General features: G+C 49.8%; 1 protein-coding gene and 1 long non-coding RNA gene across 8 annotated transcripts in view; one reads left to right on the top strand and one right to left on the bottom strand.

Annotated features, from left to right (window-relative positions):
* LOC132234837 (myosin heavy chain, striated muscle-like) overlaps nt 1–8,936 on the bottom strand; it is a 53,532-nt gene extending 44,596 nt beyond the window's left edge. For 3 of the 7 annotated variants that reach the window (XM_059696282.1, XM_059696280.1, XM_059696284.1), the window contains exons 1-4: nt 8,584–8,936; nt 7,250–7,325; nt 5,741–6,998; nt 5,351–5,472 (exon numbers count right to left, since the gene is read on the bottom strand). In XM_059696282.1, the coding sequence (XP_059552265.1) occupies nt 5,351–5,472; nt 5,741–6,998; nt 7,250–7,325; nt 8,584–8,886 (1,759 nt within the window). In that variant the 5' untranslated portion in view covers nt 8,887–8,936. Of the gene's footprint in view, nt 1–5,009; nt 5,150–5,350; nt 5,473–5,740; nt 6,999–7,249; nt 7,326–8,583 lie in introns of those variants that run through there. The other 4 variants (XM_059696286.1, XM_059696281.1, XM_059696285.1 and 1 more) reach the window with 2 other exon arrangements.
* Nucleotides 1–22,735, top strand: part of LOC132234843 (uncharacterized) — a 73,797-nt gene that overhangs the window by 41,398 nt on the left and 9,664 nt on the right. The gene's annotated exons all lie outside the window — the stretch shown is intronic.

Below are 22,735 nucleotides of genomic sequence, written 5' to 3'. Positions count from 1 at the left end.
GGGGCCCCTGCTGTACCCAAATAGGGGTTTGACTTAACCAAGTCAAGGGTAGGGAAGGTATAACAACAGTGGCCACTCCTAAAGAGGAGTCTCTGACATTAACCCCCACTGCGAAAGGGCATCACGTCCCCACAAATTGACTGGAATCTGTATGATTAGGGGCTGCATGTAGCCAATTTGCCCACCTGGCCCTTTACAGCCTACACGCCCAGCACGTTGCAATGTCTAGGAAACTTCTCCTATTTCCACGATCCTGTGACCTTGCTTCACCGTGGGCCATGACGAGGGCCAATCGAGATGACTAAGTGTAGTGCAGTCGGCCAGGAGCTATGAATCCGGTGAATCTTTTCCCTTGGATTTCTATAGTGAGGAGGGGCAGTTCTCTTGGAACTGATTCCAATAAGCCCCTCACTCTCCAGTACTGCCAAGTTCCCCCTCTTCCCCCCTAGATTTCTCTCTTTCCCTAGAGCGTTCTGGAGCCAATATGGTAGTAACAACCATTGCAGGATCTCAGTTTGTGACGGGAAATATGTAACCCTTGCATGGCATGAGCACCTGGATTTCTCCCTGGTCATCACTATCAAGGGCTCTGGTATTACAGTGACTCCTTTTGAGTTAAGCGCTGGTGCGCCCCTAAATAATGCCTACCATGCCCAGTGGCAGTGGCCCCCAATTCCCCATAGGGACCCTTTTAGGGTCAGCCCCTTCCTTTAGAATCAATCCTGCCCTCCCAGTGGTAGCTGCTCAGAGGGAGTAGATAGTGATTTCCCGTCTGCCAAGGCCATCCCTGCCCTGCTTTGTTGTGGGGCCAGCACTGGCCCCCCTGGGCATTTCCCTGCAAATGTTGATTTGCATTGGTTGGCCCAGTGCCGCCCCTTATGGCAATGGCAACAAGTAGGTGGGGCTGAATATTCTCAGAAGAGGAGGTTGCTATTTTAGCTTTGCAATCCTTCGTAAAATGTCCTATTTCCCACACTGATAGCATTTGGAATCTGTTTTGCCCTTAATCCCTGCCTGGAGAGCCATGGCCAACATTTGAGTTCGGTGGGTTTCCGTTCCTACTAGCTGACAAGGCCTGACAAATCCCCCCACCGGGTGGCCTATCCCCTCATGGGCGGCATAGCCTTTTGACAATCAACGTTGGCGTTCTCATATGCCAGTTGCAACAAGAGAATATCTGCAGCCTCACTATGACTGATCTGCGGCAGAATGGGTTGGATAAGGCGATTTCCAAGGTCAACATAAGATTCCTGGGGTCCATTGACAAAGGAGCCCTGTTGAATTCCGCCTTCTGGAATACACTCCAGGCCACTGTGCACAGAGAGAGGCTTGGGTCAATACTTGAGGGTGCAGATTCAATTGCTGTACTACATGAACATATGGTCCCCGCCCCTGCAGCATTGGGGCTGTCAGGTGATGAGTGCCCGCTAGATTGTTTTGGTCAGCCTGCTGTTCACAGATCTCATCATATCCTGCTCTCCATAATAGATACTGACTGGCATCTAAAGTCCTTTTAGCCAAAATCTGCCAGTCCCCTGGCGTCCTGTGGTCATTTTCAGACCAGGCTTTAAGATCCTTTTGTAAACGGACTGTGAGCCCATGTTCTCTAACACTTTTCCTTATTTCTTTAAAGGTATTGAAGGGGAGCGGTTCATGCATCCAGTTACTTTCTGATTTTGCATCACTGGGCAGCCAAAAGCTCTCCTTGTAGCATAGCTAGCCTGCCACCTGATCCCATAACCGACGACCTATTGATGAGCCTTCCCACATCGGAGGTGGAGGATCAGAGGATTGAGCGCCTTAGGTGTTACAGGCTCTACAGGCTCTACTTCAGGAGGAAGTGGGTAGTAAATCCTCCTGGCATTCTGTAGGCTTTTTAAAAAATATATATATTTTTTATTTTTTACAGAGAGGAAGGGTGAGGGATAGAGAGTAAGAAACATCGATGAGAGAGAAACATCCATCAGCTGCCTCCTCCATAGCTCCTACTGGGGATGTGCCCACAACCAAGGTACATGCCCTTGACTGGAATCGAACCTGGGACCTTTCAGTTTCTATCCACTGAGCCAAACAGGTTAGGGCAAGGCTTTTGATCCTCAATATGAAGTGGGCACAGTGCAGCTCCAACAGAGCCCACATAATTAAAGATGACAAAGGCACTTGTTTTCCTTGGGCCTGGTTTCTCTTTAAATTCCTACCTTCTTGTTCCTAGAGATCAAGGTCTGATGTCCAGCATCAGGGAACCAAGGATTATAAGGTATGACAGTCTGCAAAAGACCCTTTAATTGTTTCTTGGTAACTGAGGCACCATTTCCCTTTCACAAATGTTTAAGCACTGTTATATATTGTCGTTGTTTTATGGAAAACTTCTGTTCCATTGTGAAACTTTAGCTGAAAAACATACCCTGGAATTTGGATATTCCTAATGAGCTTCAATGACTTATTGCGCAGTTACTTTCATTTCAGTCCTCTTCCAATTTGAGGTTTCAGCCATGTCTCCTAGAATTCTTTGGTTGTCACATGGGGCACCACCTTGCCTGGGCTGACCAGCAGACCCTGAGCATCGGATGAATGATAACTCTGACACAATGTTTGCTGTGAAACAGAGGGCTAAGGGACTGCCTGGCTAAAGTAACCAGACAGTCTCAATCGCCTGCCTCTTCAGGATTTTATTGTCACAGCACTTTGAGATAAAGTTTATCTTTTAGATACAATCAGTAAGGTAAGTAATCTTGGGAGGACACACGTGTTTGCAGTGTCCTTTAAGCAAGGGCACCAAAGATTAAGCATAAAGATTCCAATAAACACCTGGGGATCTGCAGAAGCACAGACTTGTTTGTAAAGGTCAAGCAATAATTAGGGGCACTGCCTTCGGCACCCCCCTAAGTGAAAATCCAGATAAACAGCGTGGGCCGCCATAAGCACACATCCCTTTTCTCCAATGTCCTCCTTACAAACTTTCCAACCAAGTCCCATGCTTCCCCAAAAGAGTGAGGCAGAAAGAAAATTGACAGGTTCCATGCACAGAGAAATGGTTTGGGAGGGTGGGAAGTTGTGAGCTGGAGAGGGGAGGGGAGGGGAAAAAAAGGCCAGGGGAGCCTGTGGCAGGGATGGTTTTGGGGGTCCCTGGTGGACAGCAGGAGCCATAGAGGGGGATCTATTGACTACCTATTTTGGGGACTGCAGGACCTGAGGACAATGAAGAATTTTGGACAGACACAAGTGTCCTGACCCAGTGCCATGCATTCTAGTCTTATCTCCTCACCCAGCTCCTGAGGCTCTTGTTCCCCATCCCTTTCCATGGAAACGGAGGCTGTGAGGAGGAAGACATCTTCTCTTGGTTCCCCATACCCTCCCATGGAAAGTGCAGGGCTGGCCCCGGTGGATGTGGCATGGACAATAGTTGGGATTCCAGGAGAAGTTTCATGGACAATAGTTGGGATTCCACGAGAAGTTGGAGAAACTAAGATAACAGAAAGGAAGGAATTAGGGGGCATGTGGGGACCCAGGAGAGTGGGTGCAGGGTCTCTCAGGATGGTGACCCTCCATTTTGGAGAAGCAGACTCTCTGGGGGTGGGCTCTGCAGGATGAGTAAGAATTTGGGGGATGAAGGAGGGAGGCACATTGTGACAAATGCCTGGCCTGGGTGTGTCTGCAGATGCAGGTCTGAATCCCAGCCCCGCACTTTCTGCTTTTATTTTTTTAAATTGATTTCTCTTTTTATTGATTGATTGATTTCAGAGAGGGAGGGAGGAAGGGAAACATCATTTTGTTGTCTCATTAATCATGCTCTCATTGATTGATCCTTGTCTGTGCCCTTACTGAGGATTGAACCGTGACCTTGGCATACCGGGAGGACAGCCTCACCAACAGAGCTACAAAGCCAGGGCTGAACTGGTTTTTAGAGAGAGAGGAGGGAAGAGGGGAAGGGAGAGGGAAAGGGAGAGAAACATCTGTGTGAGATCAAAAGACGGATTGGCTGAATCCTGCATGCCCCCTACCCGGGAAGGAGCCTGCCACCCGGGCATGTGCCTTGACCAGGAAATGAGCTGGCAGCCTTTTGGTGCTTGGGAAGATGCACAACCCACTGAGCCACAGCCACCGGGGCCAGCCCTGCACTTTCCATGGGAGGGGATGGGGAACCAAGACAAGATGTCCTCCTCCTCACAGCCTCCGTTTCCATGGAAAGGGATGGGGAACAAGAGCCTCAGGAGCTGGGTGTGGAGATAAGACTAGAATGCTGAGCACTGAGTGAGCACCCATGGGGGGGGGGAAGGGTGGACAGTCCTTTAGGGTGAATCCATCAGAGAAGAGGGCTGAGTAGGCAGTGGGGTGGTACCTGACCAACCCCTGTAGTTTTCTGGGAACATTCTGGAGCAAGGAGGCTGGTGTGGACATCACGGGGTCCCAGGTGCTTGGGACTGACACAGTGATCCTCCAGGAACTACAGAGTAAGTTCCTTCCCCCAAAGGGGAGGCTTATTTTGTGGAACCCAAAGACCCCAGAAGAAGTTACCTTCCAGAAACCATGACAGCACAGAACAGATGCCCCCTCCCACTTCATCACCTGCCCTGCTTGTAGGTGTGTGTCTGTGTGTGGGGGGGGCGGGGGGGTAAGGAGGGGTTGGTGAGATGGCAGCTTTGGGCGAACTTTGATGCTTCCCCACCTCTAAGGCTGCCCCATGAACCACCCCCTGCCACCTGGCCCCCGGCCCCCCTCACCGTCCCCTCCCCACAGCCATGTGCCCCTCAGAACTGCCAGGTCAGGGAAACCCAGAGGGAAACAGGCGAGTCCAGGTGGTGGCCTAAGAGACAACAAGGCGGAGTCAGGGCGGGATGGAGGCGACAGAACTCACCCCAGCTGCTCCATGAGCCTCACCCACTCCTGCCTGGACCCCTCCCTCCGAAACCAATACAGATGGGCCTGGGTGCCTGTCACTCCTTGAATCAATTATTAAGCAGAGACAGGGTTGAATCCTATGAAAGTTTATTAGGATGGATTGCAGGCCAAATGGGAGAGAGCGCCTCTGGGACCAGGTTGTTATCTTTCCAAGATGACAGGAAACTCTCAGAAAAGGAGCCTGGACTGCATTCTGAGGTTAATCCCAAGTGTCCCTGGGCAAACAGCTCTCAGCCAGTTTAGAATGTGCCTAATTGGAAGAGAACAGTCACAGTTAACAGACAGGGTTAATAGGATAACATAGCTGGTCCCCACTGTTCTATTTCTGCCCCACAGCTCCTCACTGTGATTCCTCTCTCCCCAGCACCCAGCCCCCTCCCCGCAGGCAGCCCACCACCCCAGACCCTGACTGTCCCTAACTCCTCCCATCCCTCTCCAGCCCCCTCCTCACCGGCAGGCTTTCTGAGGTAAAACACCAGCAGAGCCAGGAGGCTCAGGAACAGGAGCACTGCGGTCACAGAGAGAAGGATGGTGATCCAGAAGTTGGTAGAGACCAAGTCCTCATTCTTTTTTCTGAGGAGGAGATGGGGACACCTCAGGAGGCTGCCAGGTCTGGCTGCACTGGTGCTGGGCTAGAAGCCCCTCAAAATTTCTTCTCCTTCCTCACCAGGTCACTGGGCAGGGGAGTGGCTGGGTGCCCCCCAGAGTTGGGTGACTGGAGGGACAAGGCTGGGACTCCAACTTTGTCCCGAGGGCAATGGGAATTTTCAGAGCCAAGGGGATCCTAGGTCAGGGGTTGGAAGGAGGAAGGGGTATGGCCGGGGTGGGTGGGTGTCCTGACCTTAGTTGCTGCAGCTCCGCGGATTTCTTCTCCAGATCCCCGGATTTCTTCTCCAGATCCGCGGATTTCTTCTCCAGATCCCCGGATTTCTTCTCCAGATCCGCGGATTTCTTCTCCAGATCCCCGGATTTCTTCTCCAGATCCGCGGATTTCTTCTCCAGATCCGCGGATTTCTTCTCCAGATCCACGGATTTCTTCTCCAGGTCAGTGGATTTCTTCTCCAGATCCCCGGATTTCTTCTCCAGATCCACAGATTTCTTCTCCAGGTCAGTGGATTTATTCTCCAGATCCGCGGATTTCTTCTCCAGATCCCCGGATTTCTTCTCCAAATCCGCGGATTTCTTCTGCAGATCCGTGGATTTCTTCTCCAGATCCGCGGATTTCTTCTCCAGATCCGTGGATTTCTTCTCCAGATCCCCGGATTTCTTCTCCAGATCCGTGGATTTCTTCTCCAGATCCGCGGATTTCTTCTCCAGAACCCCGGATTTCTTCTCCAGATCCGCGGATTTCTCCTCCAGATCTCTTGATTTCTTCTCCAGATCCGCGGATTTCTTCTCCAGATCCGCGGATTTATTCTGCAGATCCGTGGATTTCCTCTCCAGATCCTCGGATTTCTTCTCCAGATCCCCGGATTTCTTCTCCAGATCCGCGGATTTCTTCTCCAGATCCCCGGATTTCTTCTCCAGATCCGCGGATTTCTTCTCCAGATCCACGGATTTCTTCTCCAGATCCGCGGATTTCTTCTCCAGATCCACGGATTTCTTCTCCAGGTCAGTGGATTTCTTCTCCAGATCCCCGGATTTCTTCTCCAGATCCACAGATTTCTTCTCCAGGTCAGTGGATTTCTTCTCCAGATCCCCGGATTTCTTCTCCAGATCCACAGATTTCTTCTCCAGGTCAGTGGATTTATTCTCCAGATCCGCGGATTTCTTCTCCAGATCCGCGGATTTCTTCTCCAGATCTCTTGATTTCTTCTCCAGATCCCCGGATTTCTTCTCCAGATCCGCGGATTTCTCCTCCAGATCCCCGGATTTCTTCTCCAGATCTCTTGATTTCTTCTCCAGATCCGCGGATTTCCTCTCCAGATCCTCGGATTTATTCTGCAGATCCGCGGATTTCTTCTCCAGATCCGCGGATTTCTTCTGCAGATCCGCGGATTTCTTCTCCAGATCCCTGGATTTCTTCTCTAGATCCGCGGATTTCTCATCCAGCTCCGCGGATTTGTCCTGCAGCGACTGATTCAATGTCTTGATCTCCTCTAAGGAGGGACAGAGAGAGTGTCCACACAGTAGCCACGCCCCAACTGGCCCCACCCCCGGACAGGACCCAGCCTCCATTTGAGCAAGTGCACCTGGGATGTCTGGCTTGCCCTCCCCTTCTACTTCCACTGGCTTTGGTCCTGTCCCTCTCCCGGAGCCCAGCCCTGAGGCCCTCCCTCTCCCTCCTCTTCAATACCTGACCTGCTCCTGCAAACTCCCTGACTGCAACCGGGGCCTCTGTTTTTCTCACCTTGAAGCTTCTGCACCAGCTCCTGTTGCTTGTGGCCCGCAGCCTTCTCCTCTTTCAGGGAAATCTTCAGGGTCTCCTGGGATGCCGGGAAGAGTAAGGGTGTTGCAAACTGGGGTTCTTGTCCCTGGTGGGCTTGGCTGCTGTCCCTGGGCCCTGACCCCCTGTCCAGGCCCTGGAGTCAGAGGGCTCAGGCCCAAACCCGTTTCAGGATTCCTGCCAACCCTCTCTGAACCTGTCTCCCACCCTCCTAGGGTGTGATCCTCAAAATGGGAGTTTCAAGCCCCCTTTCACCCCAGTTTAGGAATTTGGAGGTTCTCTTGGCCCAAACCTAGGAGAAATGTCCAGATCCCCCGGGCGATTGTCCAAGAAGAGTTAGACGTCACCTCAAACCCAGAACAGAGTGGGATTTCTGAACCCAAGTTAGATGTCCAGTGGGAGTTTCAAGGTCCCCCACATCAAGACCCCAGTTAAAATGCTGCCTCTCAGGGATGCAGTGGAAGTATCAAGAGCCCCTGCCTTGCCCTGGTAGGTCAGTTGGTTAGATGTCATCCCAATATGCCAACATTGTGGGTTCAATCCCTGATCAGGGCACATACTGAGAATCAACCCATCAATGCATCAATAAGTGGAACAACAAATCAATGTTTCTCTCGCTCTCTCCCTTCCTCTCTCCTAAAATCAATAAATAAAAACTAAAAACAGAGAAAAAAGCCCCTGCCTTCTTCAGAGTCTGGTGGGTTCCCCATCCCAACCCCCAGAGGGGATTTCAGCTTCCCTAAGACTGTGCCTAGGGAGGGTTCCCAGCTGCCCTAGACCCATGGTGGGCAACTGCGGTTCGTGAGCCACATGCAGCTCTTTGGCCCCTGGAGTGTGGCTCTTCCTAAGCCTTAGGAGTACCCTAACTAAGTTCATAACAATGTACCAACATATACAGTTTATGTTTAAAAAATTTGGCTCTCAAAAGAAATTTCAATTGTTGTACTTTTGATATTTGGCTCTGTTGACTAATGAGTTTGCCGACCACTGCCCTAAACCAATGTCCTAGAGTTTGGAGATCCATCCAAATGCTACTGGGGATACTGAATCCCCTTAGTGGGTGCTCTGGGGTCCCACACTGGCACCCCAGGGGGAGTTTAGAGCTCCCCAAAACCCTGGTGGGGAAATTCAGGCTCCCCATGCAGGGGCCTAGGGGCAGTTTCAAGGTCTAGCTCCATCTCCATCTCCATCTAGACCCTGGGGGTCCCCAAGCACCCAGAACCTGGGAGTCCGCCAGCACCCAGACCCTGGGGGTCCGCCCAAGCACAGGGCCCTCTCTAGGAGGGGCGGTGACTTACCACAGTCTGGTTGCAAGTGGCAGCTTGGGCCTCGGTCCCCCGTAAGACTTCCTGGACCCGGGTCAGCACCTGCTCCAGGAGGTGGGTGATGTTTCGACACTCCTGCTCAGCCGGGAGGCCATCCTTGCGAGCTGGGATATTGAACTTGGCAGCCAAAACGCCTATTGCCACAGACAGACCTAACACCACTAACAGCAGGAGGCCCAGCAGGATCCACACCAACACTGGCAGCTTGCGGTCCTCCAGCGTCTTGGGATTCTCATCCCTGGGCAGTTGGGAGTAGCGGTGAGTAATGGGTGCCATCAAGAGTGATGCAGGGGAGCCTGGGAGTGAGTGAGGAAAGAAAGCTAGAACTTTCTGAGCTGGAGCTGCCCCTTATTAACATGGGATCTAGGCCAACCAATGAGAAGTTCCAAAACGGGGCATCTGCAGGAAGAGGACAGTTTAGCTTTCACTTTCCCTCCCCAGAATGAGAATTATGGGCTTGATCCTTCTGGGCTGGGTGCTGGACGTGAGCTCCTGTGGGAGAGGACACCCCCTCGTAAGTCCCTGCCCTTCTCCTGTGTTCCTGAAGGTGACAGCTGCAGTGACGGAAAGCCTAGGGCATGCCAGCCTCTTGTTCCTGTGGACTGTGACCTGAGAGGCAGAGGATCACTGGTCCAGTCCCCAGCTGGGGAAACTGAGGCTGGGAGGTGAATGGTGGCCTGGGAGTGGGCAGGGCCCGGGTCTCCCCCAAGAGGCTGGCTTCGGTGTCACTCTCCGTAGTGACCCAGCAGGAGCTCCCGTAGCGTCCCTGCTGCTGTGTCAGAGGGGACCCTGGGGGCCATGGAGGGTGTCGGAGGAGGAATATCCTTCTGCCTCGACCGCTCAAAGCCACTCCACAGCCACAGGACCAGGGTGGGAGGGTCTTGCTGAGGAGCCACCAGGAGCTGTGCATCCCATGAGCAGGAGCCGCTCCCAGACCAGGAGCCCAGGTGCAAGGACGCAGCCCTGGGGGAGAGGACTTCTCTGAGCTGCGCTGTGCCAGCCTCCAAACTTTAGGGCCAACTCGGGACCCGCACTGCGGGTCAGAGGCCAAGGCTGTGTGTGAACAGCCCTGCCGCCCAGTGGGATGCTGGGCAAGCAATGTCCCCTCTGCCTCAGTTTCCATGGAGCTGTGAAACGGGGTGATGATAACTAACATTGTCGTGCCCCCTCTACATGTTGCACCCAAGGCAAGTGCCTTCCTCACCTCGCACTAGTCCTGGCCCTGCAAGCAGAAAGCTGTGGGTTTTCCCTATAAATCGATTTTGCCACCTTTCTTCTGCGTTTCCTCAGGTTAAGGTCCAAGCACTTGAGACAAAGGCTGATTGGCAGCGAAGGGGTAGAATCTCAGGGGAGGTGATGAGAGTGAAGAGGCGGGTGTTGTGAGCTTTGATGAAGAAGTGGAAGATGCTCCCATGCCATTGGACCCCTTAATACCAGGAAAAGCAAAGTGTGGGGAATACAAAAACACGTTTTTCTTCCACCTTTCTAAGTTCTTCTGGCTAGACTAATAATCAAATTAACACCTGCAAGGCTAACAGGAGCAAACAGCCAGCTTTATTGCACTCGACATGTTTATTACACATGACAGCTTTTTACATATTTATATTGTGCCATGAGAATCCCCAGGGCAGACTGGGCATTTGAGGCACAGGTGCCACCCAGAGCTACAGAGGGGGAGTTGTGGTTTGGGACTTGAAAGGGGAGGAAGGCAATTCACATGGACTTGGAAAACAGATGTTTGCGGGGCCAACTTGAACAGTAGGACTGTGATCAGAGGGCCTTGCTAGTGTCCTCTCTGTCCTTCCCACCCAGTTCCTATTAAACTACAGATGCCTGTGCTGAGCTCCTCTCCTGAAGCAGGTCCTCCTCTAGATCCCTTTCAGGCAGTTAGGGAGGAGGGCGGGCTCTTCTGAGGCTTTTGTTTCTTGAAAGGAACAGCTTAAACTGTCAGCATCTCCAAAGGCATATTTGGGGTGGTACCCTCTGCTCCCCTCCACAGTAACAACAACCGAGCCAACAGGGCTGCCCCAGATTCAGGGAATGTTTGTGATAATATACTCCCACCCAGCTTATATTTTTAAATATATTTTTATTGATTTCAGAGAGGAAGGGAGAGGGAAAGAGAGATAGAAACATCAGTAGTGAATGAGAATCACTGATTGGCTGCCTCCTGCACATCCACTACTGGGGATCCAGCCCGCAACATGGGCCTGTGCCCTTGACTGGAATCAAACCTGGGACCCTCCAGTCCGCAGACCAATGCTCTATGCCCAGCACCAAACCAGCTAGGGCTGCAGCCTGGCTTATTGATGTAGCAGCCAGCTCCCCGCAAACGGCAAGGGAAAGTATGCAGGTTGGTTCGTGCGGCTATGAAATCTGTGGGGCAATGGCTTCTCTCTGACCTGCAGGAGGCAGAGAGAATGAGCAATGTTCCCACTCACCCTGCCCTCTGGCAGCGCCTGCCTGTGCTCAGGGGGTTTAAGGCTCTACTCCCTTCTCGGTGGGATCATGTTATTCTGCAGGGAGGCTTTGCCCAGTGAGGGGCCTCCCTGGGCAGGTGGTGTAACAGAAGGAAAAGCTCTCTGATTCTATCTTATTTCTAGCCTGCATTTCCCCCATGGTCTTCAGGTCATGCTCTAGGTATGCTAGTTATTAGAGAAATTCTGCTGAAAGCTTGAACTTTTGGCAAAGATTTGTGGGAGCCTCAAGACCTAATGAGATGAGCAGAGGTCACTGGAGAACTGGGGGACAAAGAGAATCAGAGGGTTCTGTGCTCTTCCTTGGATCCCTGTGGGAGCCCAGGTGTCACATACCTCTCGCCTGTTCTCCCTTCCCTTGACAGGAAATAAGCCTGAATTCTGGGCTCTCCTGCGATGGCTTTGTGTGAGCTTTAAGGCCCCCGTCTTCTCCAGCTGGAGCCTTCTTGATCAGTAAACCTTTTCTTCCTCCAAGCTCTGATGTTTTGAATATTGTCCTTTTTTGATGCATTGGGTGCATGAACTTTGAATTGGTAACAGTGCGACCCTAGAAATCCGTAGGGGGGAACCACAAATTCGTAGGCAGCTAGGAATGCTACAGTTCATCTACACCCCTATTTTTTAAATTATTGATATTTATTTCAGAGAGAAAGGAGAGGGAAAGAGAGAGAGAAACATCAATGATGAGACAGAATCATTGATTGGCTGCCTTCTGTAAAACCCTCCACTGGGGATTGAGCCAGCAACCCAGGCATATGCCCTTGGCTGGAAACGAAGCCGGGACCCTTCAGTTTGCAGGCCGATGCTCTATTCATTGAGCCAAACCAGCTAGGGCAGCACACCGTTATTTTTGAGGTCCCTGATTGGGGCCACATTCACTGCAGCAATGAAAACCAAGATGCTCCAGTCTGCCCCAGCACCCGGTAAGGGATGCAGATATCCACTGTGAGCTCAGTCATGGGATGGGTCAGTTCTGAAGAAATGACATGTGGCCGTATTCAAATTCACAGGAGCTTTAAGAGGAGCAACTTACATATGTGGGCAAAGCAGCTGCTTGCTTGCAGTGGTGGCAGCTGGGGAGAAACCCACACCTTCCCAGGACAGGATTCCCCCCCCCCACCAGCCCCCGCCCACTTTTTTAAAATCCCCTCAGGGGAAGATATGCTTTTGTAGATTTTATTTATTTATTCATTTATTTAAACATTTTTTATTGATTTTTAGAGAGATGGTAAGGGAGAGGGATGGAGAGATAGAAACATTGATGAGAGAGAAACATTGATTGGCTGCCTGTAGTACACCTACTGGGGATGGAGCTGGCAACAGCGGCATGTACCACTGACTGGACTCGATCCCGGGTCCCTTCAGTCCACAGGCCTACATTCTATCCTCTGAGCCAAACCGGCCAGGGCTCTAAATAAACTTTTGATTGTATTTTGAAAAACAAACACACACAAGAATATGAAGTTTTCCTCTCTCCAACACCAGAGAACAGGTCAGGCAATGGTACCCTACAAAGTCCAGCTCTGCAAGCATATCCAGCCCCTGTGTTGGCGAATCTCCCTCCTGTTAGAGTGATCAAACCAATGCTGAGGAGAAATGCCCACTGGGAACCAGGCAGTCTACACCCCTGTGAAGAGTGGTGGCTGTCACACAATATAAATTATCCAGCGTGGAGGGCATGAGCACAGAGGAGGAACTCTCTGAGAACTGTGGAGGGGGGAGCGAATGCCCTGCCCAGAGTGCTTTCCATGGCCTGGTTGGCTTGTGCCTGGTAAGTGGGCGCATGGACCCTCCCACACTCCAACTTCCCTCCCTCCTGTGGGGAGACAGTGAGGCCATCAGTCAGCGGACTGTGAGAGCTGGGAGCCTGGCCAGGTCCTCAGGGAAGAAGACAGCTTGCAGTGTTGGTCTTACACAGGCCCCCTCCTCCCCTGCATGGCCTGTGCTTCTGTTCGCTGTCCTCTGTGAACCTGGTGTGGGGAACATCTGGGTGGCAGCAAAACAACAGCACGGGCCGGCCTCCCCCAGTGCACCCCTCTGTCGCCTGATGGGACTTAGCAGTTGAACTTGTAAGTCCTCATAAGCCCATTTTTTTCACAGCCAGTCCTCTGGGTTATTTCTTTAGGAATCCAAGAGCAATATACTGAGGTTGTCTGGGATGTAAGCACTTTAAAAAATATATATATTTCATTGATTTTTTTACAGAAAGGAGGGGAGATGGATAGAGAGTTAGAAACATCAATGAGAGAAACATCGATCGGCTGCCTCCTGCACATTCACTACTGGGGATGTGCCCGCAACCAAGGTACGTGCCCTTGACCAGAATGAAACCTGGGACCATTCAGTCCACAGGCCAACGCTCTATCCACCGAGCAAAACCGGCCAGGGCCAGGACTTCTTTTTTAAAATATATTTTTATTGGTTTCAGAGAGGGAGGGAGAGGGAGAGAGAGATGGAAACAACAATGATGAGAGAATCATTGATCAGCTGCCTCCTGCATGGCCCCCCACTGGGTATTGAGCACTCAACTGGGGCATGTGTCCTTGACTGGAATTGATTCTGGGACCCTTCAGTTCATGGGCCTATGCTCCATCCAAAGTGGCTAGGACAGGCCTTCCTCCATTTTTATCTCCTCTTCCTCCTCCTCCCTACTCCCACCTCTTTCATTTCTTTGCCTCCCACTTTGCCTCACCCTTTACCCTTGGCCCCTTCCTCATCCATCACCCTCTTCCCCCTCCTCCTTCTCCTTCCTCTGCAAGGCCTCTAGTGCACCTTCGATATCCTCTCCTTCTCTTGGGCACACTCTAGCCCTCCTCAATGCTCTTCTGGCCAGCACCTTCCTACCCCAGGGCCTTTGCATTGGCTGTTCCCTGTGCCAGAGGGCCCTTATCTCCCTCTGTGACCTCTATCCCTCCTGCTTCATCCATTGGTGTATCCTCGCCTCCAGAACCCTCCCCTTTCCTCCCTGACTGCCTCAGGCTCCTTTTGATGATCTCTCAGCTCTGCTCTACTTTAACCTGGTGTCTGACTGGTTCCCAGCTGCCTCCCCCATCAGATTGGATGAACCCCTAAAAAGCAAAACTCACATCTGCCTGGTTCCCACTACCCCAGCCTGGGTCCTCGCGCGCAGTGGTTGGGCAGGAAATGTGAGCTGAGAAAACACTGTGAACTGGAATCTCAGGGTCCTGACTCCCCACCCCAGAACCCCCCTCCCTTTGCTTCCACATGAAGAAATCAGAGCCCAGAGAGGCCAAGCCTCAGGCCAGGAACACACAGCAGCCGCTGGTCACTGCCAGATCCCTGTGGGACTTGGAACCCCTCCAGACCTGCAGGACAGGAGTCCTGACTTCTCAACCCCTGGCTCAGGTGGCCACAGCCGGGAGGGGAAGTGGGCATTTTTAGGAAGGAGAAAAGTCTACAATTGGGCCATTGTGTCAGGGTTTGGGGGGAGACATTGAACAGGTCAAATTCATCTTGTTGGGCTTTGGGGCGGCCATACTGTTTTGGAACATTCTGGTAGCCCCAGCTGGGAGTGGGAGTGGGGGAGGGGAGGTGGGAAGTGATGAGGTCATGTGGCCTGTGGAAGGGTTTGCTTCCTGGAAATCAAGGGGACATGTGAAGTCAAGAGTTCAATCACCTGAGCAGCTGAGAGCCCTGAGCAAATGCAGAGACTTCTCTGGACCTGTTTCCTCATTTGCTACATGAGGCTGGTGGGGAGTGACATGACTCAGTCATAGCAAAGGGGCCTGGGGGGCTCCCACTGAGCCCTGGGTATAGAGAAGGGGGAGGGGCGCCCAGCCTGGCCCTCTCCAGCAGAGGTTCTCACAGCATATGATTCTGACCCCCAGGGGACACTTGATAATATCTGAAGGCAGTTCCTGTCACAATCTAGGGGTAGGAGGGTCTGGCACCTGGTGGGGGGAGGCCAGGGATACCCTGACTTCCTACCCGTTCAGGGCAGCCCCCCACCATAGAGAGCACTCCAGCTCAAATGTCAACAGTGCAGAGGTGGAGAAATCCTGCCCTAGAGTGTCAGAGTGAGCCAGGGCTGACCAGCAGATCCTGAGCAACGGATGAATGATTACTCTGACACAGGATTGCTGTGAAAGAGAGAGCCAAGGTGAACCAGGTCCAGCATGGCCAGGCGTGACCCAGAGGAAGGGCGGTGAAGGATTAAAGAAACAAACAAGAAAATACAGTTGGGACCTGGTGGGATCACTGTGCCTGGATGAGTGGGGTAGGGGTGTCAGAGGGAAGGTCAATGGTGGGGGAAAAACGAGACATATGTACTACTATTTGGAATACTTTAAACAATAATGTAAAATTTTAAAAATGAAAGAATTACAATGATGGCAATAGTTAGTCCAATCAGGTGCCAATTGATTCCAGGAAACCCTGTGGTGGGGTCTCTCCAGTGTAAATGCTCCTTTCCTGCATTCCAAGCAGTAGTCTGCTGTATGGGCGCATTAATGGCAAGTACAGAGTCTTCCATTTGTTTTTGTAGAGCAGTCACTTTTTCACTTCTTCAGTAAGATTGTCATGAAATACTCCCCACAAATGCTTAACCCACAGTGGGTTAACGTTAACCCACTGATGGTGACCACTGTTTTATTTATTTATTTATTTATTTATTTATTTATTTATTTATCTATTTATTTATTTATTTATTTAATGGTTCTGCTTGTGTGTGTTTTTTTAAATTAAATCTTTATTGTTCAATTATTACAGTTGTTCCTCTTTTTCCCCCCATAGCTCCCCTCCACTCAGTTCTCACCCCACCCTCTGCCCCTACCCCCACCCCCCCACTGTCCTCATCCATAGGTGTACGATTTTTTCAAGTCTCTTCTTACACCCCACCCCACTTTCCCCCCGAGAATTGTCACTTCGCTCTCTTTCTATGTTCCTGATTCTATTATATTCATCAGTTTGTTCTGTTCATCAGATTATTTATTCACTTGATTTTTAGATTCACTTGTTTGTAGATATGTATTTCTTGTTCATGATTTTTATCTTTACCTTTTTCTTCTTCTTCCTCCCTTTTTTTTTTTTTTTAATCCCGTGAAGACTTTATTTTGTGTTGTGTGTATCCTGTACAGCAAGGTTGGTCTTTCGTAACAGCAGATGAAATGATTCCCTTTTAAAGTGCCCTCTCCCTCCACCCCTGTCCTTGGCATGTTTTCTATCAGTGATCATTCTGAACTGTACATAATTTATGTTGCAAGAGGCAAAGGGCAAGTTTTGGATTTTGCTTCTTCCAAGTTTGTTTTTAAACGACAAATAAAAAGAGAACATTTTAAATACAAGTGGCTCCGTCCTGTCACCCTCGCCGTCAGCCCGATCTGTGAGGTCCGAGAGGACCCAGGGGAGGGCGCTTTCCAGGCCTGGCGGTGCCGGAAAAGTCCTTCCTCTTCTTAAAGGATACCTTTCAGCATTTCATATAATACTGATTTGGTGGTAATGAACTCCTTTAGCTTTTTTCTTATCTGTGAAGCTCTCTATCTGACCTTCAATTCTGAATGACAGCTTTGCTGGGTAAAGTAATCTTGGTTGTAGGTTCTTGCTATTCATCACTTTGAATATTTCTTGCCACTTCCTTCTGGCCTGCATGGTTTCTATTGAGAAATCAGCTGACAGTCATATGAGTACTCCCTTGTAGGTAACTGACTGTTTTTCTCTTGCTGCTTTTAAGATTCTCTCTTTGTTTTTTGCTCTTGGCATTTTAATTATGACGTGTCTTGGTGTGGTCCTCTTTGGATTCCTTTTGTTTGGGGTTCTCTGCGCCTCCTGGACTTGTAAGTCTATTTCTTTCACCAGGTAGGGGAAGTTTTCTGTCATTATTTCTTCAAATAGGTTTTCAATATCTTGCTCTCTCTCTTCTTCTGGAAACCCCATAATTCGGATGTTGATATGCTTGAAGTTGCCCCAGAGGCTCCTTACACTATCTTCATGTTTTTGGATTCTTTTTTCCTTTTGTTTTTCTAGTTAGGTGTTTTTTTGCTTCTTTGTATTTCAAATCTTTGACTTGATTCTTGCGATCCTCTAGTCTGCTGTTGGATCTCTGTATAATATTCTATATTTCAGTCAGTGTATGCTTAATTTTAGTTGGTCCTTTTTTATATCCTCAAGGGTCTCACTAAAATTATCGGCGATTTCTAGAAAATTCTTGAAAAACTTTAGAAGTGTGGTTTTGAATTCTATATACAGTAGTGCTTTCCTCCATTTCTGTCATTTGTGACCTGTTTCTCTGTCTCTGCATTTTGGCTGCTTCCCTTGTTGATAGAGTGGCTTTCTGTGCTAGGTGTCCTATAGGGCCCAGTGGCTCAGCCTCCCCAATTACCTGAGGTGGACACTCTTGGTGCACCCCTTTGTGGACTTTGTGCACAGTCTTGTTGTAGTTAAGCCTTGATTGTTGTAGGTATCACTGAGAGGAATTGACCTCCAGGCCAATTGGCTGTGAGAATCAGCTGTGTCTACAGTGGGAGAACTTCTGTGCTGGAGACACCGTTATGGGGCAAGACTTGCTTCAGTGGGGCTTTGGTGCTCACTGAGTCTGCCCCCTGAGTGTGCCCCTTATGGATCTGAGGAGTTGTAATCTGGATGGTCCCACTCTGACCACTGGGTACACTGGCTGTTGGATCTAAGGAGGTGCTAATTTAGCCTCTGCCTGCAGCTACCCAGCAGGAGCTACGAAGAGACCTGCAGATTCCTCTTCTTTGTTTGGGGTTTGGAGGTGCCCAGATGAGGCCCAGCTGTGAAGCAATGCAAGCTGCTGTGTGGCCTTGGGCCTTCTTTTGGATGTTCTGGGTCTCTCTGACCCAGCTGCAGTTTGTTCGGTAATGTTAGAATGCAAAGGGCCAGGCCATTCATATGCAAAAGCCTCTGTGCACAGCTTGGGTGAGGCGGGGTCTCAGGGAATCAACAGGGTGGAGCAAACAACTATGACTGACCCTCATCCCTGCCCTAAGAGGCCCCGGGTCTCAGTGTCCCACAGTGATTGCTGCAATCACCTCTGAGAGAAAGCCTTCCTCGAGTTCTGCTGAAGGCAGACAGTCCAGTTTCTCCCCGTATGAGTCTGGTTCCCCAGAGACCTGCCCAGAACTGGAGTTCAGAGCAGTTGGGAGCTTGTGTCTCCCTCCCTATTGCAAAAGATAACAGAGTCCTCAGTTGCCAGCCCTTTCCCCGTGCGCCTCTATACCTCTGCACTTTATTTCCGCACAGCCTCTGAGTCTCAGTGTGCTTTTCTCTTTCCTTCTAGTTGTAGAATTTCCACTCAGCCAGCCTTGCTGTGGTTCTGGATGATGTCCATTTTGTCTTTTAGTTGTATTTTTGAAGTGGTTGTGGGAGGCAGAAATTTCCGATGTTTACCGATGCCACCATCTTGGTTCTCCGACGACTGTTTTATTTTAAGGGGTGACACATATGTGCTTATGTTCCCAATCACAATGAAGCATTTGTCTGTACGCTAAGATGTCCTGTCTTTCCCCCAAGTATTCTCTGCCTGCTTCTACAGCATGTAACCTAGGCAAAACTTTGGATGTACGTGCTGTTGCACAGTACATCCCTCAGTTGCATTCCTGGCCACACCATCTAAAAACGTGGCAGTCTGCACAGACTCAGAAAGGGCCACCATGGCTATGCTGGCAGTAGTAAGACTAACGATAGCCGAGAGGATGGCTGTAATGAGCAGCCCCCAAATCTTTTAGGCCGCAAATGACTGAATGCTCTTTCTGAAATTTCAATTCCTTGCCACTCCCTAGTGAGGTTAACACGTCTTAAGACCTCAGCCTGTCTCCTCAATGTTATAATGGTATTTATGTTCAATGAGGTGACATTATTTTTCTTTAAAATATTTTTGTTCATTTCAGAGAGGAAGACAGACTGAGAGATAGAAACATCAATGATGAGCCGAAACCGGTTTGGCTCAGTGGATAGAGCGTTGGCCTGCGGACTGAAAGGTCCCAGGTTCGATTCCGGTCAAGGGCATGTACCTGGGTTGCGGGCACATCCCCGGTGGGGGATGTGCAGGAGGCGGCTGGTCGATGTTTCTCTCTCATCGATGTTTCTGACTCTCTATCTCTCTCCCTTCCTCTCTGTAAAAAATCAATAAAATATATTAAAAAAAAAAAAAGAAACATCAATGATGAGAGAGAATCATTGATAGGCTGCCTCCTGCATGCCCCTATTGGGGTTTAAGCCTGCAACCTGGGCATATGCCCTTGACCAGAATTGAAGCTAGGACCTTTCAGTCTGCAGGCCAATGCCATATCCACTGAGCCAAACTAGTTAAGGCGGGGTGACATTTTGATTGGTAATACGGGATGTAGAGTAGGCCCCCTTTCCTACCTGTATTAGAAATGAATTATTATAAGTAATTTGTAAGTTGGGACCCATGAGAAATACTTAAGGATGAGTGGTACACACCAAGCTACTATCCGAATGATATTGTGAAAGGCTCATATATAATTATTGCATTTGTGTTGAAAATCCCCATCCCATAAGTTCAGTGGACGGAAAACTTGTTCTTCCTCCACGAAGTTTCATGAACCGGAAACTCTTGTAGTTGAGGGTGACGGGAACCAAATCCTCCTCCTGGCCATGCAAGGGGGATCCTAGCTGACCCCACAAAGGGCCATTGGAGGCACGATGGGCTAAAATAGTATGCAGGTGGCCATGTGGGTCCCAGTCTAGAAATGGATGGCCTTCCAGGTAATCATGAGCCCGTTCCCCTCGGCAGACTTCCCAATGGAAGGCCTCTGGGGAGGGATCCCACTTCTCATTTTGCTGACATGGAGGCTGGGGTGGAGCTGAGCACAGGTATGCTTGCCCTTGGCTAGACTTCCTGCTGAGAGGAAGAGAAACTGTGCCCTTGCTTGTCCTTCCACGGGTGTAGAGTGTATCCAGATCTGATTAGAGCCTTTAAACAATATTGGGGTGTAGAGGAAGTAGTGACACAAGGGGTAACAGGTTAGAGTGGAAGGTAGTGTTAGGGGGCTCTGGGGTCCAATGCGTCCCATTTTCAAGATGCCTACAGGTGGCAGGTCCATGCCTCCTCCTAGGAAGCAGGTCAAATTGTTAGAGACGGAAAGGGCTTCTCCCCGGGTGAGGGAGGGCTATAACCTGGGCCCACTACATGGTGGCTGATGCTGGTGCCCAAAGCCAGATGAGACTGCCAATCCCTACCGCACAAGAGTTGAGATGAATCAGAGAAGTCAGAGCAAGAAAGAGGTTACCTGGCGTGCGTGGGGTGTGAGGACGCTCCAAGAGTGGCTCAGCCTCTGCCATCAGCTTCTTCATCACCCCCCAAGTTATTCCGGGGGCTGTCTGGGTCCGGGGAAGGCCCATCGTTCAGGGGTGTGGAGTGCCCAGGCCCAAATTCTTCATTTCCGCAAGAGGATTGCCCCCGTGCCATGCCATGATAGGGTTTAATCCTGTGAGCTGGAATCCACAGCAGCCGTGTGGGGGTAGAAACACACCCATATCCTCTCCCCTATGTTAGTAATAATTCTTGGGTCCCATCCGGTTATTAGTGTTCACATCTCGCCAAAAGACTTGGGGTTTCTGAGATGGAGTTAATGAGGTAAAGTGCTGTTCTACAGAGGATTGAAAAGTATTATTCAGATTCAAAAAATTAAGGGTAAAGAGTGCTTCAGATGGTTGTATAGCGTATTTCCCCTTTCTTGTTTTTTTTTTTTTGTTTGTTTGTTTGTTTTTTCTTCTCTCTTTTTTTTAATTAAATCTTTATTGTTTCAGATTATTACATTTGTTCCTCTTTTTTCCCCCCATAACTCCCCTCCTCCCAGTTCCCGCCCCACCTTACGCCCTCACTCCCCACCCACTGTCCTCTTCCATAGGTGCACGATTTTTGTCCAGTCTCTTTCCGCATCTCCCACACCCCTTTCCCCCCCAAGAATAGTCAGTCCATTCCCTTTCTATGTCCCTGATTCTATTATGATCACCAGATTATTTATTCACTTGATTCTTAGATTCACTTGTTGATAGATGCAAATTTGTTGTTCATAATTTGTATCTTTACCTTTTTCTTCTTCTTCCTCTTCTTAAAGGATACCTTTCAGCATTTCATATAATACTGGTTTGGTGGTGATAAACTCCTTTAGCTTTTCCTTATCTGTGAAGCTCTTTATCTGACCTTCCGTTCTGAATGATAGCTTTGCTGGATAAAGTAATCTTGGTTGTAGGTTCTTGGTATTCATCACTTTGAATGTTTCTTGCCATTCCCTTCTGGCCTGCAAAGTTTCTGTTGAGAAATCAGCTGACAGTCGTATGGGTATTCCCTTGTAGGTAACTGGGTTTCTTTCTCTTGCTGCTTTTAAGATTCTCTCTTTGTCTTTTGCTCTTGGCATTTTAATTATGATGTGTCTTGGTGTGGTCCTCTTTGGATTCCTTTTGTTTGGGGTTCTCTGCGCTTCCTGGACCTGTAAGTCTATTTCTTTCACCAGGTGGGGGAAGTTTTCTGTCATTATTTCTTCAAATAGGTTTTCAATATCTTGCTCTCTCTCATCTTCTGGCACCCCTATAATTCTGATGTTGGTACGCTTGAAGCTGTCCCAGAGGCTCCTTACACTATCTTCGTATTTTCGGATTCTTTTTTCATTTTGCTTTTCTGGTTGGGTGTTTTTTGCTTCTTCGCGTTTTGAATCTTTGACTTGATTCTTGCACTCCTCTGGTCTGCTGTTGGGAGTCTGTATAGTATTCTTTATTTCAGTCAGTGTATGCTTAATTTCTAGTTGGTTCTTTATCATAACATCGAGGGTCTCATTAGATTTCTTGAGGATCTCACTACATTTATCGGCGGTCTCACCAGTCTTTTTGAGGGCCCTACTAAGTTTATCGGCAGCTTCTAGACAGTTCTTGAGAGACCTTAAAAGTGTGGTTTTGAGCTCTATATCTTCCATTTCTGACATTTGCGTCCTGTTTCTTTGTCTCCGCATTTTTTTTATCTTTTCTTGGTGCACCCCCTAGTGGTCTTTGTGCGCAGTCTTGTAGTTAAGCCTTGATTGTTGTCGGTAATACCAGGGGTGATTTGACCTCCAGGCTAACTGGCTATGAGAGTCAGCTGTGTCTGCAGTGGGAGAGCTTCGGTGCTGGATCTCTAGGGCGGTGCTAATCTAGCCTTTGCCTGAGGCTATCCGGCAAATGGTTCAGCGCAGGGCTTGGGCGGGGCGGGTCCCCGGGGATCTACAGGGCAGGCGGAGCGAGCAGTTATGGCTGCTCTCAGTTCCGTCCCTAGGGGCTCTGCCTCTCAGAGTCCCGGCAACTGCTGCAAACCTCGGAGAGAAAGCTGCCTTCGAGTTCTGACCGAAGCCAGACAGTCCCGCTTCTCCCGTTTGAGTCTGGGTCCCCAGAGACTCTCCCGGATCTGGAGCTCAGAGTCTGAAACTCCCTCCCGATTGAAAACAACAACCGCTCCGCGCGCGCACTCCGCACCTGAGTATTTCACTTAAGCACTGCGCCTCCTCTGAGTCTGGGTATGATATTCTCTTTCCTCCTAGTTGTAGAATTTCCACTCAGCCAGCCTTCTTGTGGTTCTGGATGATGTCTGTTCTGTCCTTTAGTTATATCTCTGAAGTGGTTGTTCGAGGAAGCAATCTCCGGCGTTAACCTATGCCGCCATCTTGGTTTCTCCCCTT

The sequence above is a fragment of the Myotis daubentonii genome, chromosome 5 (assembly GCF_963259705.1).
Source record: "Myotis daubentonii chromosome 5, mMyoDau2.1, whole genome shotgun sequence".
NCBI classification, from domain to species: domain Eukaryota; kingdom Metazoa; phylum Chordata; class Mammalia; order Chiroptera; family Vespertilionidae; genus Myotis; species Myotis daubentonii.
The sequence above is the reverse complement of the archived record's forward strand: the minus strand, read 5'-3'. Positions and strand labels throughout refer to the sequence as shown.